General features: G+C 46.1%; 1 protein-coding gene across 1 annotated transcript in view; it reads right to left on the bottom strand.

Annotated features, from left to right (window-relative positions):
- RASGRP1 (RAS guanyl releasing protein 1) overlaps positions 1-17,280 on the bottom strand; it is an 81,165-nt gene extending 63,885 nt beyond the window's left edge. Inside the window, exons 1-2 of the mRNA XM_044231550.1 lie at positions 17,209-17,280; positions 12,546-12,730 (exon numbers count right to left, since the gene is read on the bottom strand). Of these exons, the coding sequence (XP_044087485.1) occupies positions 12,546-12,730; positions 17,209-17,243 (220 nt within the window). The 5' untranslated portion in view covers positions 17,244-17,280. The remainder of the gene's footprint in view (positions 1-12,545; positions 12,731-17,208) is intronic.
- Between the last annotated feature and the right edge of the window lie 5,732 nt (positions 17,281-23,012).

Here is a 23,012-nt window from a genome sequence, read left to right as displayed (position 1 = left end):
TACGCCACAAGCATGGCATTTTCCAGATCAAACCTGGGTGTGTGTGAGGTGAGGTGGGGTGGAAGAGAGTATTACATTCTCTCACTTACTTAACTCCAACTCCCACCTCTGATGGTGAGATTGAAGATTAAAGATTTCAGTTTTGTTTGTCTTTCTGGATACCAGATATTCAACATCTCTATGTTGAATAGGGAATGGGCTGAATGTGATGCAGAAAATCAAGTGTAGGACATGAATAAATTATTTCTTTGGTATGGAACCAAAGTATCCTTTTTTTTTTTTTTTTTTTTTTTTTTTTTTTTTTTTAAGATTTTATTTATCTGACAGAGAGGAAGAGATAGCCAGAGAGGGAACACAAGCAGGGGGAGTGGGAGAGGGAGAAATGGGCTTCCGGCAGAGTAGGGAGTCAGATGCAGGGCTCCATCCCAGGATGCTGGGATCATGACCCCACGACCTGAGCCAAAGGCAAATGCCTAATGACTGAGCCACCCCAGGCATCCCTCCCATTCTTATTCTTTACTCTTTGCCTCCCTCTTTAACATATGCATAATATTCTATTTCACCATCCAAGAAAGTTAGAAAAAAACATTCCTTTGAATTTTCTGTAGTTCTTAATAATCTATTTTTCTTAGCTTTGAGGACACTTTTTAAGATCTTATGGAAAATTACTATTTTTGATTTTTAAAAAAGATTTTACTTTTAAGTAATCTCTGCACCCAGCGCGGGGCTCAAACTCACAACCCTGAGATCAAGAGTCGCATGCTCTTGGACTAACCTAGCCGGGCATCCCAATATCTTATGAAAACCTGTAAGTGTATACCCTAGTGGGCAAAGCAACATAGAGAGCATTTATGGACTTAACCCAGCTTCAGCAATGATCAGCACATTGCCAATTTTGGTCCCTGTGTACCACACTCACTTCTCTGTCTCATATTATTTTAAAACAAATCCCAAACATAGAATGTCATCAGTAAGTACTTCAGTATATACTTTTAAAAATAAGGATTCTTAAGAAAAATATACATTAAAATGCCTAAAACAAAATGAATATTAATTCCTTAATATCATGGAATACCCAGTAAGCAAACCAATTTCCAAATACAAATAATTAATACTAATGTAATAGGAGTTTATGTGTGTATGTATACATATACACAGTTTTTAGAAAAAATATTCACTATTTTTTCTTTTAAAAATAGTGAATATTTCTTTATTTATTTGAAAATATTCACTATGACTGAAGTGTCCCATAAGTCTCTTTAGTCGAGAGGGTCCTCCTCCACCTTTCCTGGGATTTTGAGGGCACACTTTCTTAGTTAACTAAGGCTAAGTCCATCTCAAGTAGACATTGGTGGTTGCTGGGCAGGTAACAGCACTCAAAGCCACTGGGGACAGAGAGGATTGGGGAACCACAGGCATAGTAAGTGTGGGGAGCTCTTTCTTTGGGGCTTAAAGCAGAACCAGACAGTTGAACCCCAGGGTCACTCTCTGAGACCAAGCACCATGCTTCTCCTTGGCAAAAACGGAAGAGCCGGGCAGCTGGCAGCATGGGTACTCCAGCCGTGTTCTGGGAAGCAACACATAAGAAGCTGGAGTGACTCACTGTGTGACCTCAACTACCTGGGAGTAGAAGTAAATGGTGAACCCACCGGAGCAGGTCTGGATGGAGTAAATCTGGAGCCCATGATGCTGATGAACTGAAAAAAGCCTCTGGCATTGAATAACTGGACGCCAAAGCCTCCAGAATGATTAACTGCTCATCGGTTTTTAAGTATGCTCTGTAGGTTGTACCCCATTCTAACACAATGGACCCATAAATGCTAAAACTAGAACATTTCTTGGCCTCTTCAATGCCCTTGGTGCCCTCTTAAAATGGGGTTGTTCACAAGATGACAAAAACAAGTCCCGGAAGGGGTTCAGAGAGAACAGTGAAGGGAAGCCAGACCTGGCTATCGTTGCTCCTCTACCCCAGAAATTCCCGGATGACTTCATCTCGGAGCACCTGCCTACTTTGGTTAGTCCATTCTCTCCTTCACTGTAAAACCAGTCATCTCTGCTTCTCCCTCCCCTGCCAAGAACAGTGCCTCTGGTTTCCACTTCTTTTGTTCACTTCAGTGAATCACTGGTGTCCTCAATCCAAGCTCCGTCCCAGCAGCTTGAAGATTTTGGAAATACCTCTGCAATCTCCCCAAGGCCTTTGACTGTTCTCTGGAAAAAACCAAAGTACTCAACATGGCCTGCCACACCACCACCTACCACCTCTTTCCCTCTGCAGAACAGAGATGAACCAAATTGTAGCATCTTTGTTTCTTCTATGTATCTTTCCCAGTTTCTATGTCTTAAGATTCCTTCAGAAAGTTTATTAATAAATACAGATTTTCTCATTGTTTCTGAAAGTAAAGCTTCTTTTCAACAAAAGCCACCTGACTTTCTCTACGCATTAAAATAAAACAAACACATCTTGAATTTTGAGTTAATGTAAGTATTTTTGTTTCATTGTTTTGGGTTGGGTTTTTTTTTTTTAAGATTTTACTTATTTATTTGACAGAGAGAGAGAGATCGCATGCAGGCAGAGGTGTGTGTGGGGGGGGGGGGAAGCAGGCTCTCTGCTCAGCAGGGCTCGATCCCAGGACTCTGAGACCATGACCTGAGCCGAAGGCAGAGGCTTAACCCACTGAGCCACCTAGGTGCCCTTGTTCCCTTGTTTTATTACAACTATGGTCAGCCATGGTTATCATAATTAGCACTCAGCAGTAAAAAGAAATGAGTAGCTACTCTTCTTGTAATGCCATTCATTCCTCATTAGACCCATTTTAGTTGCCAGACAACCCTCACTTTTATGTCCCACATTTGAAGGGACTGTGCTGAAATCATTCCTTAAAAATCCATTTTAGGTTTGAACAGCAACTCTGTGTGCGAGCACAGCTCTACAAATACTAATACTGACTATAAGATTGTAACCGTTTAAAATGTGAATGGTAGAAAACAAAGAGTTAGTTACAGTGACTCTACCACGGAAAAGTTACCATGATTATCGCACATGTGAAAAACATGTGTAGAAGAGAATCCAGAGAGATACACCAAACAATGTTAGTAAGGCTTATCTTGCTCTTGGTGGTAGAATGGATGGCTACAATTTTCTTCTTTTTGCTACACTGTGTTTTCTAAATTTTCTACAGTGAGCTTAAATAAGTTTTAAAGTTATTAAAATTTAAAAAGTAAACATGAGGGCTGAGTTACAGTTAGAGCTTTGTAAATGTAAGAACTGATCAAACGGTGCAGATTAAGTGACAATATATGTCTAAGGTGTATTAATACGAACACCATGTTGTTCACAGTAAATACTCAGGAGTTAACTATTACTAAATAATATTGTAAAAGTCTATGTAAGTGGTAAATTGGATGCTGTGTACTTTTTTATTGCAGTAAAAAAAAATAAGAACAGACTCACTCTATATTAATAATTTAGAAGAAATGGATTTAGATTTGGCTGGTTATGTATATCTCCACGGTGAGGGTACTTCAAAGAGATCAAAAGTACGTTCTTTAAATACATAAATAGGTAAAGGGCTTTCTTCAAATTTACAGTCAATATCATGATCAAGAACACATGACAACTTCCCCCAGACACTGTCAATACCAGAAATCACTTCAACACCACCATAGTAAGGGGAAACTGAGACTCTGAGTTACAAAGTGACTGTCCAAGCTCCCTAGTTTTAAGCCAATGACAGTCTCAGAAACAAAACTGGAGGCTTCTCTTTTTTTCCCTACCGACAAACTTTCACTGATCACCTGCAAGACTAGTATATGGAACTATTATCATACAATGGATTTATTTTGTTCAAAACTTTGATTAAAATGACAATGCAACATTCACTAAACCTTTGTAATACGGATTTTTTTTCAAGTTTAGAGTATATAAAGGAAAAGCTTTAAAAAATGAGGAACAACAAAAAAATGTAAAATTTCTAAACATTAAAATCCTAAAACTGACATAAAAAATGGAAATGGGTTGGAAGTGCGGGAAATGCCCATAGCAAATGGCATTCAAAGAGTTAATAGCTTTATCATATAAAAAGCTTTTGCGAACCTCTAATAATGAGAACATTAAATAGCGAGTGATAAATAAGGTAAAGGATATGAACAGTCCACACAGTTGGAAATACAGTTAGCAAACAAACTTATGAAAACATACTCAACAGAAGCTTGGATAGAGATATACACATATATCTCAGTAGTACCTGTTACCACATAGCGGGAAATGGAGGCAAATGATTACATAGATGCAATCAGAAAGAGAGACAGTATATAATGCATTTAGAATAGAGGTCAAAAAACTGAGACTGGGTTGGCCAAAAATAAGGGACAGTTTAATGACGGAGAATTTTTAGAGGATGTAAAGTTAAAAACAAAACAAAACAAAACAAAAAAACCCAGATAGCTTCAACTCCAGAATGAGACTCCCTGAGTTTTTAAGTTCCACTGTGGCTTTAAGATAAATTTGCAACTTCACTGATGTTTCATTTCCTTATCTCTAAGGCAAATTGTTCCTTTGTGAAGTTGTTTTATAGGATACTTACAGGAAAGAAGACAAAAGATGACAAATAATTACTTCTCCTACTTAGGTGATATAAAGTAACCTTTCCAGTTTTCAGCTCTCCTTCCCACAGACATTTTGCTAAGAACCCTCTGCAGCTGGGAGGAGGTGGTGGGCTGGGAAAGGGTTAACAATGCCTCTTGGTTGGGGAGGGTGTGTTCATCAGGAGTAGCATTTGTCTATTTCCATGGTGTGAACAGAGGCCACCCCGCATGGCATGCACACTGTGCGGAGACAACAGGCAAAACCTCAAGAGCACAGAGAAGAGTAAAATGTGGTCGTACATTAGAAAATGGTGAGTCTAGGGACTTCTTGCCTTCATTTTTAATATAATTGTAAGCTGACACGCTTTAATTTTTAATGGAGGTTGTGTCTAACAACTGGCTTAAAAACTTCAGAAAATACAGCATTGCTTTTGCAGGTGAAGACTTTCGGGACTGCTCCCGTGCAGAATTGACTGTGGTGCCTGTGAGGCTGGCTGGCCCTGCTCCCGCTTGTGGTCTTTCCCTAACTGGGAAGTAGCCCAAACTACCTGCAGACCAAGGTTCACAGTCCAGCAGCTGGATGGCCTCTGCCATCCCGACTGTTTCAGCCAACTGCTGAGGACAGTGTGTTAGCTTTCACATCATTTCCTACTGTGTTACTACCATGGACTTAATAATCTTCATGTCAACATGTGGCCTTAACAAAAATCTGTTGGAAAAGTGGCACTTTTAAAAAAAATATTATTTATTTATTTATTTATTTGTCAGAAAGAGAGAGCATATAAGCAGGAGCAGCTGCAGGTAGAGAGAGAAGCAGGCTCCCCACTGAGCAGGGAGCCCAATGAGGGACTTAATCCCAGGACCCTGGGATCATGAGCCGAGCTGAAAGCAGATGCTTACCCGACTGAGCCACCCAGATGCCTCAGAAAAGTGGCACTTCTGGGAAGTACTTAGATGAAGCACCTCTCCTGCTTCCCAGCATTGCCACTACTTCCAGGCCTCCGACCTCTGGGAAACACGCACACAATAAGGAGCAAGGCCCTAAAGCACCCCAGTTAACTGTTCTGAGTGTGGCTGACAGGTGGAAATGAAGGCAAGGAATATTGCCTTGGAGTGCAAAGAATGAAAATGTAGTTGTAACAGACACCCATGTTGTTAATTTCCATGGTCAAATGACTAACAGGTGGAAGTTTTGAAGGGATTCTGCATACCTGAGAAGGGCCAACAAGTGTGCTAGAAAACAAGATTTCTCCAAATCAATTCACAGGTCACCTCCCTCAAATCCACAGTGACTGGGGCACCTGGGTGGCTCAGTGGGTTAAGCCTCTGCCTTCAGCTGGGGTCATGATCTCAGGGTCCTGGGATCCAGACCCACATCGGGCTCTCTGCCTGCCTCTCTGCCTACTTGTGATCTCTCTGTCAAATACATAAATAAAATCTTAAAAAAACAAAACAAAACAAAAAAAACACCAAACCACAGTGACTGTGCAGTGAATGAAAAATCTCTGGAGGTGACCTTCAAGAATTTGAATGAAACCCTTCCTCCCTCAAACAATTACTGCTCAAGTTTAAGTTGGAGAACCTCTAGTAGAGTAGAAAGAACAAGAGCCTCAGAGATAAGCCAACCAGAGTTCAGATGCCAGCAGTTCTCCCACTAATGAGGTGGGCTACTTTCCACAGGCTATGTAACATCCCCAAGCTTCAACACCCTAGTAATTAATAAAGCAAAATAATACCCACCTCATAGGGTCGCTGTGAAGTTCACAGGCCCAGCTCAGATAAAGGCCCAGCACCCCACACAGCCCACAGTTAGAGTTCAGCTACTGTCTGTCAGTCTCTCAGCAGTAACCCTTATCTCTCTGGATGGACTCACTGATTTAATGTGCTCAGGATTCCTGAGACACTGTCAACCTTATGCACTGACATTTTTCTATCACAGAGGGAGGGCTGCCACGGACACCACCACAGAGGAGAGCACAGATGAGAGTAAAGGGGACCTCCCACCTCCTCCTTTCTCGAGCCTCGCAATCACTGTACCTCACACCTGAAAGAGGGCAGACACGTCAGGTTGGGGAACTGGGTGCTGCCAGCCCATCGAAGATGCAGCAGAGGTACTCCTGGGAATCAATAGCATCTTGGTCACAGAATGCTAATGCGCTTCAAAGGGTTAACAACAGTCATGACTGGCAGCTTCTCTGAGGCCTTGACGCCTTACAACATGGGTGTCCCGAGGACCATTCTCAAAAGTGACACCCCAGCAACTGGGGGTCCCACTGAGGAGGCTACTGGGTCAGCTCTGGTCTTCCTCACAAAGGACCTGTCATCCATAACAGACAGGGCTTTGAGCCATCCCCCCCCCCTTTTTAAATTTCTTTTCAGCATAGCAGTATTCATTGTTTTTGCACCACACCCAGTGCTCCATGCAATATATGCCCTCCCCAATACCCACCACCTGGTTCCCCCAACCTCCTGCCCGCCCCCCGCCCCTTCAAAACCTTCAGGTTGTTTTTCAGTGTCCACAGTCTCTCATGGTTCACCTCCCCTTCCAATTTCCCTCAACTCCCTTCTCCTCTCCATCTCCCCATGTTCTCCATGTGATTTGTTATGCTCCACAAATAAGTGAAACCATGTAATTGACTCTCTCTGCTTGACTTATTTCACTCAGCATAATCTCTTCCAGTCCCGTCCATGTTGCTACAAAAGTGGGGTATTCATCCTTTCTGATGGAGGCATAATACTCCATAGTGTAGATGAACCACATCTTCTTTATCCATTCGTCTGTTGAAGGGCATCTTGGTTCTTTCCACAGTTTGGTGACCATGGCCATTGCTGCTATAAACATTGAGGTACAGATAGCCCTTCTTTTCACTACATCTGTATCTTTGGGGTAAATACCCAGGAGTGCAATTGCAGGGTCATAGGGAAGTTCTATTTTTAATTTCTTGAGGAATCTCCACACTGTTCTCCAAAGTGGCTGCACCAACTTGCATTCCCACCAACAGTGGAAGAGGGTTCCCCTTTCTCCACATCCTCTCCAACATACGTTGTTTCCTGTCTTGCTAATTTTGGCGTTTCTAACTGGTGTAAGGTGGTATCTCAATGTGGTTTTAATTTGAATCTCCCTAATGAGCCCCTTTTTAGCACTTGGCTTTGTTCCTTGGATCTGCCCGTTCTTGGGTGGAGTGCCCCTCAAGATCATGGCCCTGGGCGTCTGGTCATGTGTCCTTGCTGCCTCTGGGCAGCTCACTTTGGTGCACAGACTGTAAGATGTGGAGTGGTGAGGAATACCTCGCCTTCCCTTTGCCACAGAGGGAACTGTGTGTGGTCCCAACACATGTGTGTCTGCCTTCTTTGGCTCTGATTTTTAACAGTTTTTGCCCTTACTAAGTTGAGGTCTATAAAATGCTTTCAACACTTAAGTGTTCCATGGTGCAGAAAATATCCCTATTAGCTTAGGAGGTCTTTGTATAGCACTAGTGCAATGCGTATGGTGATTTTAATTAACACTTTGTTCAAGATAGGATTTCAGGGGGACATATACACAGGGGGTCTAATGAATATTTCTCATATTGAATGGAGTTTAATTTCTCACCTGGAGGACTCCAGACCTGCAGAATGTGGGTACAGGGTTCAGGCCTATTCTGTGTCCCCTGTACGAAGGGAGGCCTCCCTAGGAGAAGGGTCTGAGTGTACCCCAGTTCAGGTTGTAAGTGGCTGGTGGGGACAGAGGAAAAAGCACACAGGCAGCATGTTTTCTCTCTAGACCTGGGGGCATGAGGCAAATTGCCACAATCCTCAGAGACTCAATTTATTTTCTCATTTGTCCAATGGAGACAATACCACCTGACCTGTCAATTTCAGAGTGGTTTTGAGTTTAAAAGAAAACCAATACATATGGAACTCCAAGAAAAATTAAACAACACTCTATAAATATAAGATATTAGCTAAGCTGCATTTCCCTTCACACTGACAGGTACGACAAAGATGCTGAACATCCTCCCACACCCCACCTGGGAGCAGGAGGGCTCCTTGCTGGGGGTCCCTTTCTGGGACATGTTTGCAGTTTTCTTTCTGATGCAGTTGAAAGCTGTCTTGCATTCAGAAGGCAGCAAGGGAAGAGTTCTGTGAATTTGGACATGGGAAGCCTTCCGTTTGGCCCCAAATGCTGGCAGCCCTCTTAAAAAGTGAAAACATTAAAAACCAGATGATATCATAGGTCTTTTCTACCCCTGAAACAGATGGTGTGAGTCACATATGTTTGACATAAATGTACCAGGTTGTGATGATTTGCCTCATTATGCTCAGCTGAAGAGTAGATTAACGAGCATTAATATGCCGAGAAGGTAAAGCATGACCTCTGATTACTACCGAAGGTGGGAGTGGCTTGTCTCCTGGCTGTAGCAGTGAACTATGACTGAAGGCTCTGAGTTTCTCATCACAGGTCTGTGACCTTGTCTGTGACAATGGGAGGCTCGCTGGAGACCTTCAAGAATACCCTGAGTCTGGATGAGCCGGCCAGCCACCCTTTAAAGCACTGTAGCAAGTCCCTCCTCTGAGAACAGTGTGGGTGGTAATTAATGGTTAAGAGTACTAGAGAGGCGTCAGTAAAGATGCTAGATCCAAATGTCCATGACGCCTTAGACAGTTCTCAGACTATTATCTAGAGATGCTAGAAAAATGTAGATCCCACAGTTTCCAGGAGGTCTCTCTGTTGCTCTTCCCCTCCAAGTCAACCATCTACCCCAGGTAACACTGTCCAGCAGACCTTCTGCCATGATGGAAATAGTTTCCATTTACTCTGTCCAGCAGTAGTTACCACTCCTGGCTACATAGTTCAAGAACACTTGAACTATGGCTAGTGAGGCTTACTGGGAAATGTTGAGAGGAACTACATTTTACATGTGATTTAGATTTAATTAACTGAAGTATATATGTGAATAGCCTCATCTGGCCAGTGGCTACCATACTGGACAGCACAGACCTAGCTAATCCAATCCTCCTCAAAGCACCTGCATGAAGATGAGGTTGAGGAAGCAGGGCAAAGTAAATTAACTAATTACTCTTCAGGTTCAAAACAGGATTTTTCTCCCCAAGTTGGTGGGAGTAGCCAAAGCCAGAGTCTTAAGCGCGAGATTACCAAAAAACAAAAGTTTTGCCTCATTTCTGTACTATGTCCCTCTCTTTTCACTGGTTTTAAAATGAGAAGGCATCTAAACTCATTAACAAAAAGCTAGGCGAGATTTGCTTTATGCTACAGCAGAACTTTTCGGTACAAACCGGAGAAAATAACCAGTAAGATAAGGTTCAAGAGAAACACGAGGCCGGCCCTGCACTATTTTCAGGTCACCTCTGAGGAGACCTGCAGAAGCACAAGCAGGCTTTTTGCCCTGGATTGTTCTTTGTCAAGGGCGGCTAGCCATCCATCCCCAGCTCGGCTCACCTCTGCAGTTCAAGATCCGCTCCCCTCCCTCACTACAGAGGGCCAGGACAACACAGCCGTCAAAAATCACTCTGCGTCTCCCGCTCCCTCCACACAAGCTGTGGCGTTTCTTTTTCACCTATTTCATATAAATTTCTGCCGCACAAAACCCTGTAGTACGTACTCTGCAAAACCTTGAGATCAGACTTTCCTGATGCAGTCCCATGGCCAGGGAGCTGTGACAACAGTGGCTGTTCTCCCCACTGTGCCCTCACCCATGAAGTGAATTTCCTCAAACTCTCTGTGTATGAAGAATTCATCTTCCTGCATTCCTTAGCTGATCGTTGTCTTGCCTCATGTACCTATTTTTTCCTGAACAGTGCATCCCCCAGGTCTTCAAAGCTCTAATAAAGGGACAGGGGTCTGTCTGGTCCCTGTAATTCCCCTCATGCACTGCCCAGCCTGTGTCAGATGCAAGGGGTGGGGGGCGGTGGCTTAATCAATGCTTCCTGAGTGTGGATGAAAGACTATTGGACTCAATGTGATTTTTAAAGCTTTTGGATTGTAAGATACTTTTTTCTCAGTTTAACGTATTCCAGAAAACAATGTATCTTTCACCCTTGTAGGATTTGTTGTGGGGTGGGGGGGGGTGGTGGATTAGGCTTGATTCTTTCCAGGAAGGACTTCAGAATTGGTCCTGGATTTCTCAGGCTGATATCATGATTATTGGAAGGTTAGGAAAACAGCCTTGACCTCAGCCAGCAGTTGCCAAATTGGCACACGAGGAAGAAAGCATGATAAATGCCATTTCTCCATCCCTGGTCCCTATTTTCTCAACAATGAAATGGAGAAAGAAGAAAAATCCTTATTCCTGAAACAGTTCACAGTGCCCTACAACAGATAGACCGATGACTCCCAGGATCCTGTAAGGAGCTTTGCAGTTCATTCCACTGAGGAGCTGAAAGTAAAGTACACGAGGAACAACACTGCTCACAGCCATGTGCCCACCAGTCTCCTGATTGCTGGTCCCTGCCTTGCCTGTGTATTTTCTAAAGCTATTTAAAAAGAGAAAACCACTCACCCTGCTCCCAAAGTCATTCCTTACTGAAAGATTAGAGCATAAATAGAAAGTTAATTAAAATTTAAGACTAACCCAGTTATAATAAAAACGTTCCCTCTTTTCCAAGTTTAAAAAAAAGAAAACTCTACAACAATAAAGCAGCGCTTCTCAAAGTGGGTTCTTGGATCAGCTGTACCAGCATCACCAGGGAACTTGTTAGAAATGCAAATTCTTGGGTGCCGCCCCAGACCCACCAGAGCAGAAACTTTGGGGGTAGGCCCCAGCAATTTATTAAAAAAAAATAACACCTCCATGTGATTCTGCAGGAACATTTGAGAAGCAGTGCTTTAAATCAAGGTTGAATCATCAAAACTACTCAATGTTGTAGTAGAGTATACTAAAAGAGTATCCCTAAAATGTTCTATCTTCCCTAATTCTATAAATAAGGTCTGACCAAGCAGCCAACATGTCCAGCCAATAACCCCTAGCTCTGAATTCTAACCCACGTGCACTCTCCATGTCCTGCTGCCTGGGATCTGGTCACACCTCCCCTGCGTCCCCAGGAGGCTCCATGAGGGCCTGGGCTGGGAAGGCACTTGGGAGCTGAGCCACATGTCCACGTCCCCTTCAGGGTGGGAGAGACAGACTCAAAGGGGGCACGGAGAGGGGAGAGCGGTCTGGAAATCTATGAATTTCCCATCAATTATAAGCATACCTTTTTTGGAGCAGAGCCCATACTTAGTACTTTCCCATTACTATTTCACAAATAACAATCCCCAAAGAGACAGTGCTTATAAATTTTTTTTTTTAATGGGCATCTTTGCAGATAATTGCTCGTGAGCTACACGAAGTGGTGCACCCTCCATGCTGAGGATGGTGATGACGGCGTACAGTGTTCTAGACCATTCACAGTGAGCGTGTGTCTGTCTGCTTCTTCCCCAGATCCTTGACCTTCAATCACAACACTTACTGACTCGAATCTTCCAGCCACACCATTCTGGCTTCACCCTGTCCTTCCCTAGCCCGTCACAACCACCCTCCGATTGTAAGGGGAATTATGAAACTTGACTGTCCCCATGACCCAAAGGCTTTCAAATTCCTGTTTGCTGACAGTGTTTGCTCACGGAGCCGAGGCTTTGTGCGCCCTAAGAACACCAGGGCAGAAAAATGTCCCAGCACCAGAGGCACAGTAGCATTTTATGAGATTTCTCATCACGAGAAAAACCTCCGTCCTAAGAGAAATGGAAATGTAAACTCTCCTCGGTAACTTCTCTCACTTGAAATCACACCTCTCATCACGACCTATTACACCCACACAGTCACGTGCCAGCGGCACTGGGCACGGTCTCCACCATTTCAAAGGCTCAGAAGATATTTTTAAAGCCCAAATACAATCTAGGTTGCTCTTCTACAAAGCAACTTTTTAGGGAAGGACAAAGTAATACAGAGATTTTTATGCATGCGGGCAGTTAGCCAACTCACCGAATGACTGAATGCAGCTGTCGATGAGCTCGTCCAGGCTGGCTCCTTTGGCTAAATGTCCCAGAGACACCATCATTCGGAATGGGGTGATCTGGGCCGGGATGGGATGGGAGGGGACGGGGCTGCCGGCTGGCTTCGCCTCTAGTCTGGCTTTTGTGGCAGCTCTGCAGCCATGAGAAGGTTTCCTGGGGGAAAAGAGGAGGCAGTGAGAGCGAGAGCCGAGTAGCCGGGGGACAGACTACCCGGCAGCTGCAAGAACTGAAGGCAGATAGGACAGGAAAGGAGTCGAGATAAGACAATCAATCCTGAGAGCTGGGCTGATAGAAGACATACCCCTCCCACTTGGCAAAAGCACCCAACGGACTGGTCTGCTGTTAAAGAGATAACTCCCCAGTGAGTAAGGAGGTGAGATTTCAGGGCTGCAACCTGGGCCCTTCGTCATGGGCTGCAACTGCTTTGGCCTGCTGGCTGCAGCTCCCAAAGGGGAGATGCTGAGGCGAGACCTTCTTGACAATCCTTTGCGCCTAGCCATAATTGATTTTAGCGGGGAGTCCCACTGACTTGGTTCTGAAGAATTGCTTAATTCGGTCTCGTCTTTGGCTAACTTAATCCAACTTTAGAAACACCAGAGATGCTGCAGAAAGGCCAGGGGCCCCCAGAAATACCTCTGGCCTTTGGGGGAGAAGTCAAAGACTAAGGACCCGCCTGCAGAGGATTATGGTGGTGGTGGTTAGATTTAAAGCTAATCCTGCCTTTCTTACAAATCTTGGATTTGTTCTGTTTTTCATTGCTGATAATATAGGCAATCATTGAGTCATTTCTTACCACTAAATATTCTATTAAGTCCTTACTGATTAAAAAAACAAAAACAAAAACAAAAAACAAAAAACCCACTGAGCTAAAGGGAGCTTTACTCCAGAACTGAATGTAAAAGGAGAAGTCTGGATCTGGAAATGGCTTAGGAGTCCAACAGGGTACCCTCACCCACTCTCACTTAGCTTTATCTTTTGTCATGACCTCATGAGAACACGTCAAGTTGTTTGAAAAAGGTTATATGAAAGTTAACTAAGCATTTTACTTTCCTTCCCATTTAGACACACTCGCAGATACATATCTATAATCTTTTCAAGTTTAATAGTGATGGGTGTTGTTGCTAGTAACTTCTTCAAACATATAATTAATTCCGTGGTTTTGGTTATTTCATAGTTTACTAACAAAGAGGAGACGAAAAAATATGTACCTCAGATCCATAACTTCAACTACTCACTCTATATTTTGATAAGCACATAATGGCATCAACTAACAATTGCTTATTCTATAAGTGAGACACTGTGATAGGCCAGAGGGGCAGGGGACCACAGTGGAAGAGTCTCCGGGAGGGGTCTCTGTAAACTGGAAAACGTACTCATTATGTTAGTTGTTGCTGTTGTCGTATAAAGGTGAACGAGGAATTCCTTAATTTAAAAATCTAGTTGGAGAATCAGACCCAGTCCATGAAAAGACAACCCTATAAATCTTAAGTGTCCTGTGGGTGTCAAGCCTGAGAAGTGTGATGTTCTTAGAAGAAAGAACCAGTTCCAGGTGGAGTGGTGCAGGGAGCAGCTCCAAGAAGACTGAATCTCATCCAGAAGGAGCCAAAATGCTCAGATCAAAATAAAATGCTCGGGCACATGTGGATTTCAGGAATCCAGCTAAGAGATCGTGTACTAAACTCTGGGCCACTCTCAGTCCACAGCCAGACTAGTGGAAGGAAGACCATGCCCTTTGAGCTCTGTTTCAAACTAGCTCCAGGATGCTGACTAGCAGTGCCCACTGGACTCTGCTTTTGACCTGGGGTGAGGCCATGGAAATTGCTACTACTGGCTTCTGAAAATATACTAACCCAAGGAAATGATTCCTGAAAGTTCAAGTTGTTGCTACTGGATCTGATGTCTGACCATTACTGATTTCTATCTAGGCCCTGTGATAACCCCAAGATCAGATCAGTATCTGAAAGCAAGAGAAAATAATGAACATAATCAATTGAGTACCTATGATATGGCAAGCACTGTACTGGGGATTTAAATGGTTTTCAAAGCTGATACCCCAGAAAGATCTTATCTCCACTTCATGAAGTTGAAACTGATTCTCAAAGCCGCTGAAGGACATAGTCAAGGTTGTACAACTCACCCGTGCTACATCTGGGCTTTGTACCTGGGGCCTCTCTGGTTTTATTTAATAAATATGTACTGTGCTTGGAACCATGTGCCCTTCGCTGCACAAGAATCTGCGAGTAGACGGTCACAGAAGGGCTGGAAAATTCAAGACAAAAAAAATCCTCCAAAAGCAATGCTGCTACCCTAAAGGCTGAATCTCAGGTCTTATTCTTCCTGCAGGCCTCTGGAACAGTCCTCAGACACCAGAGCTAGGCAGACTCTTCATAGTCATTTCTATATGGGGAGGTCCAGGCTCCGAAAGCCAGTGCCACTGGCTGCTGGTGCAGAAGCTGGTAGAAGCCAGGCCTCCTGTGCCCCCAGGCCTTGCTCCGCAGTCAGGCTCCCTTCCCTTCCTGAAAGTACTGACAACTCACTAAACCTGGAGCTGAGTGCCCAAATGAAATGGTCAGGTTCTGCCTTCACTGCTGCCTATTCACCATAAAGACCTCCACCCAAGGCAAAGCGGGGAAAGATGACATAGAGTCCTTCTCAAGAGGAGTCCTTTTCTCTTAGGCCACCCCCATTACTTCTCCTCAGCCCCCCAAGAGGAGGCAACTGCTACTGGAGGCTGGGTCTCCACATCTGGCTTTTGCCCCTGGGGCTCCCAGGTGTTAACTCTAGTCTCTCAACTGTTGCATCCAGGGGACATTCCATTTTGTCTCTCCGTTCGTGGTATCGACCACCACCAAGGACTCTGAAACTGCCCCTGGCTCTAATTCTAGTCATGTCTCCTAATGTCAGCAGGAGGGGAAACCACTTTGGTTCCCAAGGTAATTCTCAGAGGTAGATGCATTTACAGGAACATAAGAGGGACCTGGGGAGATTCAAGCAGAAAAAAGGAACGTGAAGGGAGTATTCAGGGTGGGGGGAAGGGAAAGTGAGAGACCTAGTCTAGGAGTATTGAGGCCAGACAGACTCAGAGGCTCTGGGCCCAAGACACGACAGGGAAGAGAGGCTACTAAAAACCAACTGCAACCAGAGAGGTCTGGGAAAATGGTGTTATCTGCGCCATAAACTAGGAAACTCTGCTCTTTTTGCTGGCAGTCTCCTGACCAGCTGCTTCCTGTCAAACCTGCAAACCCCGCTCTCTTCTGGTGAAATGGCTGTAGGTAAGGATGCATAAAATGTTCCATTACAGGCATATCTAAGGGTATCAAACAATCCACAGAAAGAATAGTCTAAATCTCCAAAGGCATATTTTTAAAGGACTGGAGCCAAATGTTCCCATGTAAATTAAAAAAAAAAAAAAAAAAAAAAAAGCCGAGAGAGAAACAGATAAACTTGTGTTTTCTGGGACCAGGAGCGGCCAAGGCCCAGTGGGGTTTGCCACAGGAGGCTGTCAAAACTCCTAAATGGTTCAGGTCAAATCCTCTCCAGGCACAGGTGCCTCCCTGGAGGGCACACACACTTTCGGGCTGAACTTTTTATGAAATCTAGCCAAGACAAGGAAGGGATGAAATGGAGGAAGAGAACACAGATTTCCCCAACTTTCTCTGCAGTAGAAGGTGGCTTTAATTGGCTTCTGGTGAGGATTCTTTCCAGTCCTGTCCTCTCCCTCAGCCCTTACAGTACGGACGCAATGTAATTTACCAAGCCCCCCCCCCCCAAACTAGCTGAAGGTGCCCTGCTGTACCCTTGGGGCAACAAGGCCCCTACCCCCCTGCTCCCCCTCCCCGTAGCGGGAGTGCAGAGAGGGCCAAGAGCCTTTGGCTGCATAAAGTCTAGAAGGTTAACCCTTCCTGCCTCTCCCGGGCCTGTCTGTGTGGGCTGGGCACAGCGCTGTCACACCGGAGCCACGGGAGAGTGCTGGGCAGAGCACCACTCCTATGCTGCGGTCAGGCGCTCCCTGCTCTAGGGGGACACGCTCCAAGTTGCCTGGCCCCTCCAGGCCGCTTTCTCCTGCCAAGAGACTAGCACTCTCACCCTTCCTTCATCTTCAAGATCCTCATAAGACATCTCTCTTGAATTGCAGTTGTGGGGAAGGGGGGTACAGTTTCCACCCAGAAAGCTGTGTGTTTAGGGGGGCTGCCGCCGGCCTTTCCGGGCCCTGCCTGGGGTTCGCTGGGAGCCGGAAGAAGCCGCCAGGTGGCGCTGCCCGAGCCCCGCGCCCCGCGCCCGGCGCCCGTAGCAGGTCGGATTTTGCGTAAAGTCCGCAAGCGAGAGACCCAGGTGCCGGACGCCGGGGAGCCGGGGGAGGCGGGGTGAGGGTGGGGGGGGAGTCGGTGCAACTCCGGAGCTCGCGGCGCGCACCACCCAGCTCCCTGCCCCGCTTGCCCCGCGCGCCGCCCCGCCTAAACTTGAGCCGAGCCCCCGGCCTGCCGCCGCTCGCACCTCGGGTCAGCAACTTCCCGTAGAAGGAGGCGCCCTCGTCGTCCTCCCACTTCCCACCCCCTCCCCGAGAGGGCTCAGGGGGCCGCCCGCCCCCAAAAAGGAAGCTGGCGCAGCCGAGGGCCCGGACCCCTACTCACCTCGGGGCCTCTCTCGCCTTGCCCAGGGTGCCCATGGCCACGGCCGGCGATCCCGCGGCCACCTCACCTAGCGCGCCGGGACGGGCTCGGCGGGGCGCGGCGCATCGCCGCCACCGCCGTCGCCGCCGCCCGCGGGGCCCCTCCGCCCCGGCCGCCCACCTGCCGCACTCAGAGCCGGAGAGCCCGCCCGAGGCGCACCCGCAGGCACAAAGTTTCTGGGAGCGCGCCCTCTCACCCTCCCGCGCGCGCGCACTCTCGCCCGCACCAACCACCTGACACGCGCTGATGCTATCGGCGGAGGAGCCGTGTGGCGCTCTTCGGCTGCTCTCCGAAACCCGCCCCCATCACTCGCTAGCGCCCCACCGCGCCGCCCGCCGCTCCCGGCCCCAGGCTGAAGTCCGAAGGGGAGGACGGCTGGGGAGGCTCCGGGGGGCGCCGCGGGGGAGGCGTGAGTTCGAGGGCTAGGGCTTCGCGGAGCGGCTCTGGGGAGGAGGATTCCCCCCCCCCCCGCACTTCAGTCCCGCTTCGCCGGGACCCCGGCCCCTTCGCAGGGCCCCCAGTATCTATCCGAGCGCCGCCAGGGGCGGGGTAGGGAGCCAACTCCCAGGTGTGGCTCTGCCTCGGCCCGCGCCTTCCGCGTCTTCGTAGTAGCAATTTGCAGGACTTTGGCTGGAGATTGGCGCCCCGCACCCTGCGGGAGGCGGCGGGTGTGGAGGTGCGCGCCGGAGGTGTGATCCGTATCAGGCGGGAGACAGCTGCCTGGCGTCTGTGGGTGTGGGAGATGCGGGGAGCGGTGGGAAGAACTTTCTGACAGCAGGCAGGGCCAGGAATGGTGCCCTAGCTCTGCCTGGCCCAAACACAGCGACGATAGCAGTAGCTGATTGACGGAGTGCATTGTGCTGAAGGACCTTCAGTAAGTTGCCTCACTGAACCCATCCCCCCAAATCCGGAGAAATCACTATTTTCGAGATGGGAAAATGACGGTTTAGAGAATAACATGCCTCCTGTCACACAACCAGTAAACAGCAGAGAGAAATGTGACCTGGGCTGAGATCTGTCTGACTCCCTGTAATCGCTGCTGGGCTGTCCTAATAACACCTAATAACACACCCATTATCACTGTCACATGCCTTAATTCTGGCCACAATAATAGGTGTCTTCCCAGCCATAATGTTCTGGGCCTTAAAGTCTCCCTCTGTGACTTCATTCCTATACGTCTTCATGTTTATATGCCACCTTCTAGAAAAAGAAACTTGCAAAGGTAACTTAACAAAGGTACACAACTTACCAAAAAAGTGTGTGAAATAAAGTGAAAAATAAATCTTATAAAATGGAGCCAGAAGTGAGTCTTTTTTTTAAAAAAGATTTTATTTATTTATTTGATAGAGATCACAAGTAGGCAGAGAGGCAGGCAGAGAGAGAGGGGGAAGCAGGCTCCCCACTGAGCAGAGCACCTGATGTGGGGCTCGATCCCAGGACCCTGGGATCATGACCTGAGCCGAAGGCAGAGGCTTTAACTCACTGAGCCACCCAGGAGCCCCCAGAAGTGAGTCATTTTTTAAAAAAATGCACCTAGAGTCCAATGCACTTGGCTACAAGTGGGACCAAAATTTGTCTCCCAGATTTCTAGCAGTCATGTTCAAAAGGGAGCTTTGTATAAAATTCATTTTCTGTCACAAGCAAGATCAAAAAAAAAATTGTTCAAGAGAACATCAACTCTTCTTAATAGTAAGACCACTAAGAAATTTCTCCAGAGAATCCTCATGAACATTGGATAATTGAACCAAGTTCTAGACACAGCCATATATATAGAAGGGGCACATAGATATTTAATAGACATTAAATTATAGCACTTCTAGACTATACTGTACATGCATATGTATATATGTGAAATGGATGAACATACCCTTATGTAAATGCAAAATTATATGAAAGAATGTGTTCATATCTACATATACAGATAACTAGGCTATTTGGTATATACACACAATACTGAACACACAGGTAAGCAGTTGCAGACACCTGTACATCTGAGTCCATTCTGTATAAGTATAGAAATTACTCGTTATTCATTCAATAATTGAGTTTTGTTGAGTTTTTCTAAAGAAAGAGGCCAACTTCTGCCTGGAAAGCATCTTTCTCTCTGAGTTCCTGAGAGCCCTGCATTCTGCATGCATCTAACTCTGTGTCTGGGCCCACCCTGAGCTCTTTGATGAGGCTTTCTAACTATTCCTACTTAAGCGATTTGTCTTTTCCAAACATCTAAAAAAAAATCAGAAGTCGGCTCTATCTCTTTCTTCATCTTCTGCCATGTGGTTAGTCTTCCTGGTGTTGTCTGAGGCACCTCTGACCTCAAGAACAAAGTTCTCCTTTTCTCTTGTTCTCTCTTCTGCTTCTCCTACCTCTCTGATGGGCAGTAGTCAGTGTCTCTGTAGTAGTTGAGAAGGTTTGGGGACCATTGTCTTCCTCTGCCTGCTTCTTGGGTGAGCTCATTCCTTGGGACTCTGTCATTCTTCCTCTTTTCAATCAGGCATCTTAACTGATGTCCATGGACCTTTTACTTGGCATTTTGGTGGGTATCTGTGAAGCTTCTGAAACATAAAACACCCGCTTTCATCAGATTTTCTAAATTATACATTACTCAGATTAGGTGTTTTTATTTTCTTCCATGACTTCAACAGGACCCATATGACTCTCCATCTGAATATTCGACTTCAATATCTAATATCCACACCCACGTTTCCAACTGGTCACCTCCTTTGATTGTCCCAAAAGGCTTCCTTGCCATCTCCCCGGCCACATGGTGGTCTTGGCCCCCACTATCTCTGAATCTGGACATGTGTCATAGACTTATAATTGGCTTCTCTAATTACAGGACATCCTCTTCTCTGATCCTGCTTTCATTTCACTTTCAGAATTACCTGATCATGTCATTTCTCTGCTTCCAAACTGCCAAGGAACCCCGTTGCCTACAGAATAAAGTGTGAACTTGTCAACATTGTGCCCCTTCAAAACCGGACCTCATCTGTGCAGCCTAGCCTCTGGCTGTGCCCTCCCAGGCACCTGACCTCTTAGGCTGCACCGCAGCACTCTTGCTATAGCTGTGCCCAGTGCCCTCGCAAGACTCGGTGCTGTTGCTTCTGCACTTCCTTCCTTTCACCTGGTAAACACACAAAGGCACAGTTTTACCCAAATCCTGTCAAACTGACAAGTCATCCCAGAGAACACATACAGGGCTACCTCCCCAGTGCAGAGGGGTGCAAACCCAACTGCCTGCTTGTGCTTGGAGAACCTATCGGAGGCCATAGCTTCTACTCTGATGCTTAACATCTATTCTTCCATTTAAGATATATATTCACTGGTTGCCTACTTAGTGTCAGATGCTGTCCTTGGCACTGAGCATCGGGTAGACAACAAGATAGACAAGATCCTAGCTCACAGAAGCTTACATATCTAACAGGCAGACAGGAATCAAGTCAACAAATGAACAAAGACACCACGGTTTTACACTCTCGATTTCCAGGAGCTACCACTTCAGAGTCGGGTTAGCCCCCCGTGATGAAGACCCCATGAGGTGTCCCAGTTGAAGCCCCCACATGGACCTGTGAGGAGGCAGCTGCTACATTTAGGGGCACAGAGTTCCAGAGGAGAGTGACGAGAGATGGAGAGGGAAAGGAAGGAGCCAACGTGGAGCCATCCTTTGCTCTCCTGCTGAGTGCTGCTCCTGTTTCTGAGACACAGAGAACTGGCCTCATTATTTTGCTGCTATGTTGGCTGTCCCAAGCAACAGCACACTGAACACGGTAACTTCCTGCTGCTGCTCACCTTGGACCAAGGCTAGAGGGCTTGTCCACATAAGCTGGGGGCTTATGGTGGAAATCCTGCTGGTTTCTTTCTCCTTGTGTGTCCTCTCATGCATGCAGCAGCGTGCCTCCCTGGGAGCCTCTCTGGTTATGGGCCAGCTGTTCCGGACAGTATTCTGTCCCCTTGAGGCACCCCCAGAATTCTCCAAGGGAGACTTTATGAATGTCCTAGAATTATATTTTAAGATGGCTCATCCCAGATACAGACTTTAATTGCAAATATTCGTTCTTAATTTCAGCTGCTTTGAAGGATGCTGCCTGGCTCTGTGAAGCCCTTCCCCCACAGTCAGATTTATTTATATCACACAACTGATATTTTTTATTTTGGATTTTTTTTTTTTTTTTTGGCTTCTAACACAACAAACAAACAGAAATCCCCACTGGCTTTTACTCTCCTCAGATGGGCACCCCTTGAAGGGGGTTTTGAACAGAGGAGGAACAGGATGGGACTTCTGCTTTAATGGGGTCACTCAGGTTGCTGAGTTCCAAAGTGACTCATGAGAGGGAAGGATGGAAGGTTCTCTGTGGAAGTGGCCTTCATAGTTTCCAACTCCTAGGTCCCCCAGGCCAGTGGCTTTCCAACCGCTTTGAATATTACCTTACGATGAGAAGTACGAAATTACATGTTTTACACTCTGTGACTCAAATGTACATTGACACTACACGTGAAAATGAAACACAAGCTCTGTGAAACACAATCCTTTCAAATATATATTTTTTGAATGACATTAAAAAATGAATTCTGGTCAGGACCCACGAGATTGATCGAGGACTGGGTTGGGATCATAGTTTATGAACTATAGCTCCCAAGTCTACCTGTCATGATAACAATAGATCTTGATGAATACCTCTGGAAAAGGGAACTGGTTGGCTCTGCGCATGGGGGGCTGGCATCTTCAAGTTTATTGTTTCTCCTTTTGTAACTTTTATTTTTGTATCATGTGCAAGCATCTACTCAATAAATACATCCTATTTTGAATCTTTCTGGCAGAGAGCTTACTTTCTGATTCCGACCCGCATGGCTTTGAAAAACCAGAGTCTGGGGCCAGTAAAGGTGAGTTACCAGTGAATCTATTTTGCTCAAATTCATTAAGAAAGAAAGAAAGGAAGGAAGGAAGGAAGGAAGGAAAGAAGAGAGAGAGAGAGAAAGAAAGAAAGAGAGAGAGACAGAGAGTAAGAAATACAGACAGACAGACGGGTGCCTGGGTGGCTCAGTGGGTTAAGCCTCTGCCTTCGGCTCAGGTCATGATCTCAGGGTCCTGGGATTGAGTCCCACATCAGAGCAGGGGGCCTGCTTCCTCCTCTCTCTCTGCCTGTCTTTCTGCCTACTTGTGACCTCTGTCAGTCAAATAGATAAATAAAATCTTAAAAAAAAAAAAGAAGAAAGAAAGAGAGAGAGAGAGAGAAAGTCAAACAATATGTTTTTCACAACTCTTTGGGAGGCAGAATGGCACAGTAGTTAAAAGCAGGAGATCTGGAGTTCAACTGATTTTGGATTTCAGCCCTCACGCTTCCTGGTAATGTGACCACGAGCAAGGTATCTTTTCTAAGCCTCAGTTTTCATGTCTGTAAAAATGGACGCAAGCAAAGCCTATACCTCATGGGACCTTGCTAAGAATGATATGGCACAATCTACGCCTAGCATGCAGTAACCGCTGAGGACATACTGTTTGGAGTGATGATTCTGTGCCAAGTTGTGGGCATTCAAAGTTTTGAGAACCTAGTTAAGGACTAAGAGATCACACCGAAGGGACAGTACCATAGCTCTTGACTGATGGGGAGCCAGCTTCTCAGAGGAAGTGAGGTCTGGGTTAATATGCAAAAGGTAAGATGAACAGTGAGCAGAACAGAGAGCAAAGGGGAGAATGGGGGGAAGAGAAGAGAGGGTGGGGGAGGGGAGAGAAGAGGACCGGTGGGGAGGGAAGGGGTAGAGACTGAGGA

The sequence above is a fragment of the Neovison vison genome, chromosome 13 (assembly GCF_020171115.1).
Source record: "Neovison vison isolate M4711 chromosome 13, ASM_NN_V1, whole genome shotgun sequence".
Classification (NCBI taxonomy): domain Eukaryota; kingdom Metazoa; phylum Chordata; class Mammalia; order Carnivora; family Mustelidae; genus Neogale; species Neogale vison.
This window is presented reverse-complemented; position numbering and strand designations above follow the sequence as displayed.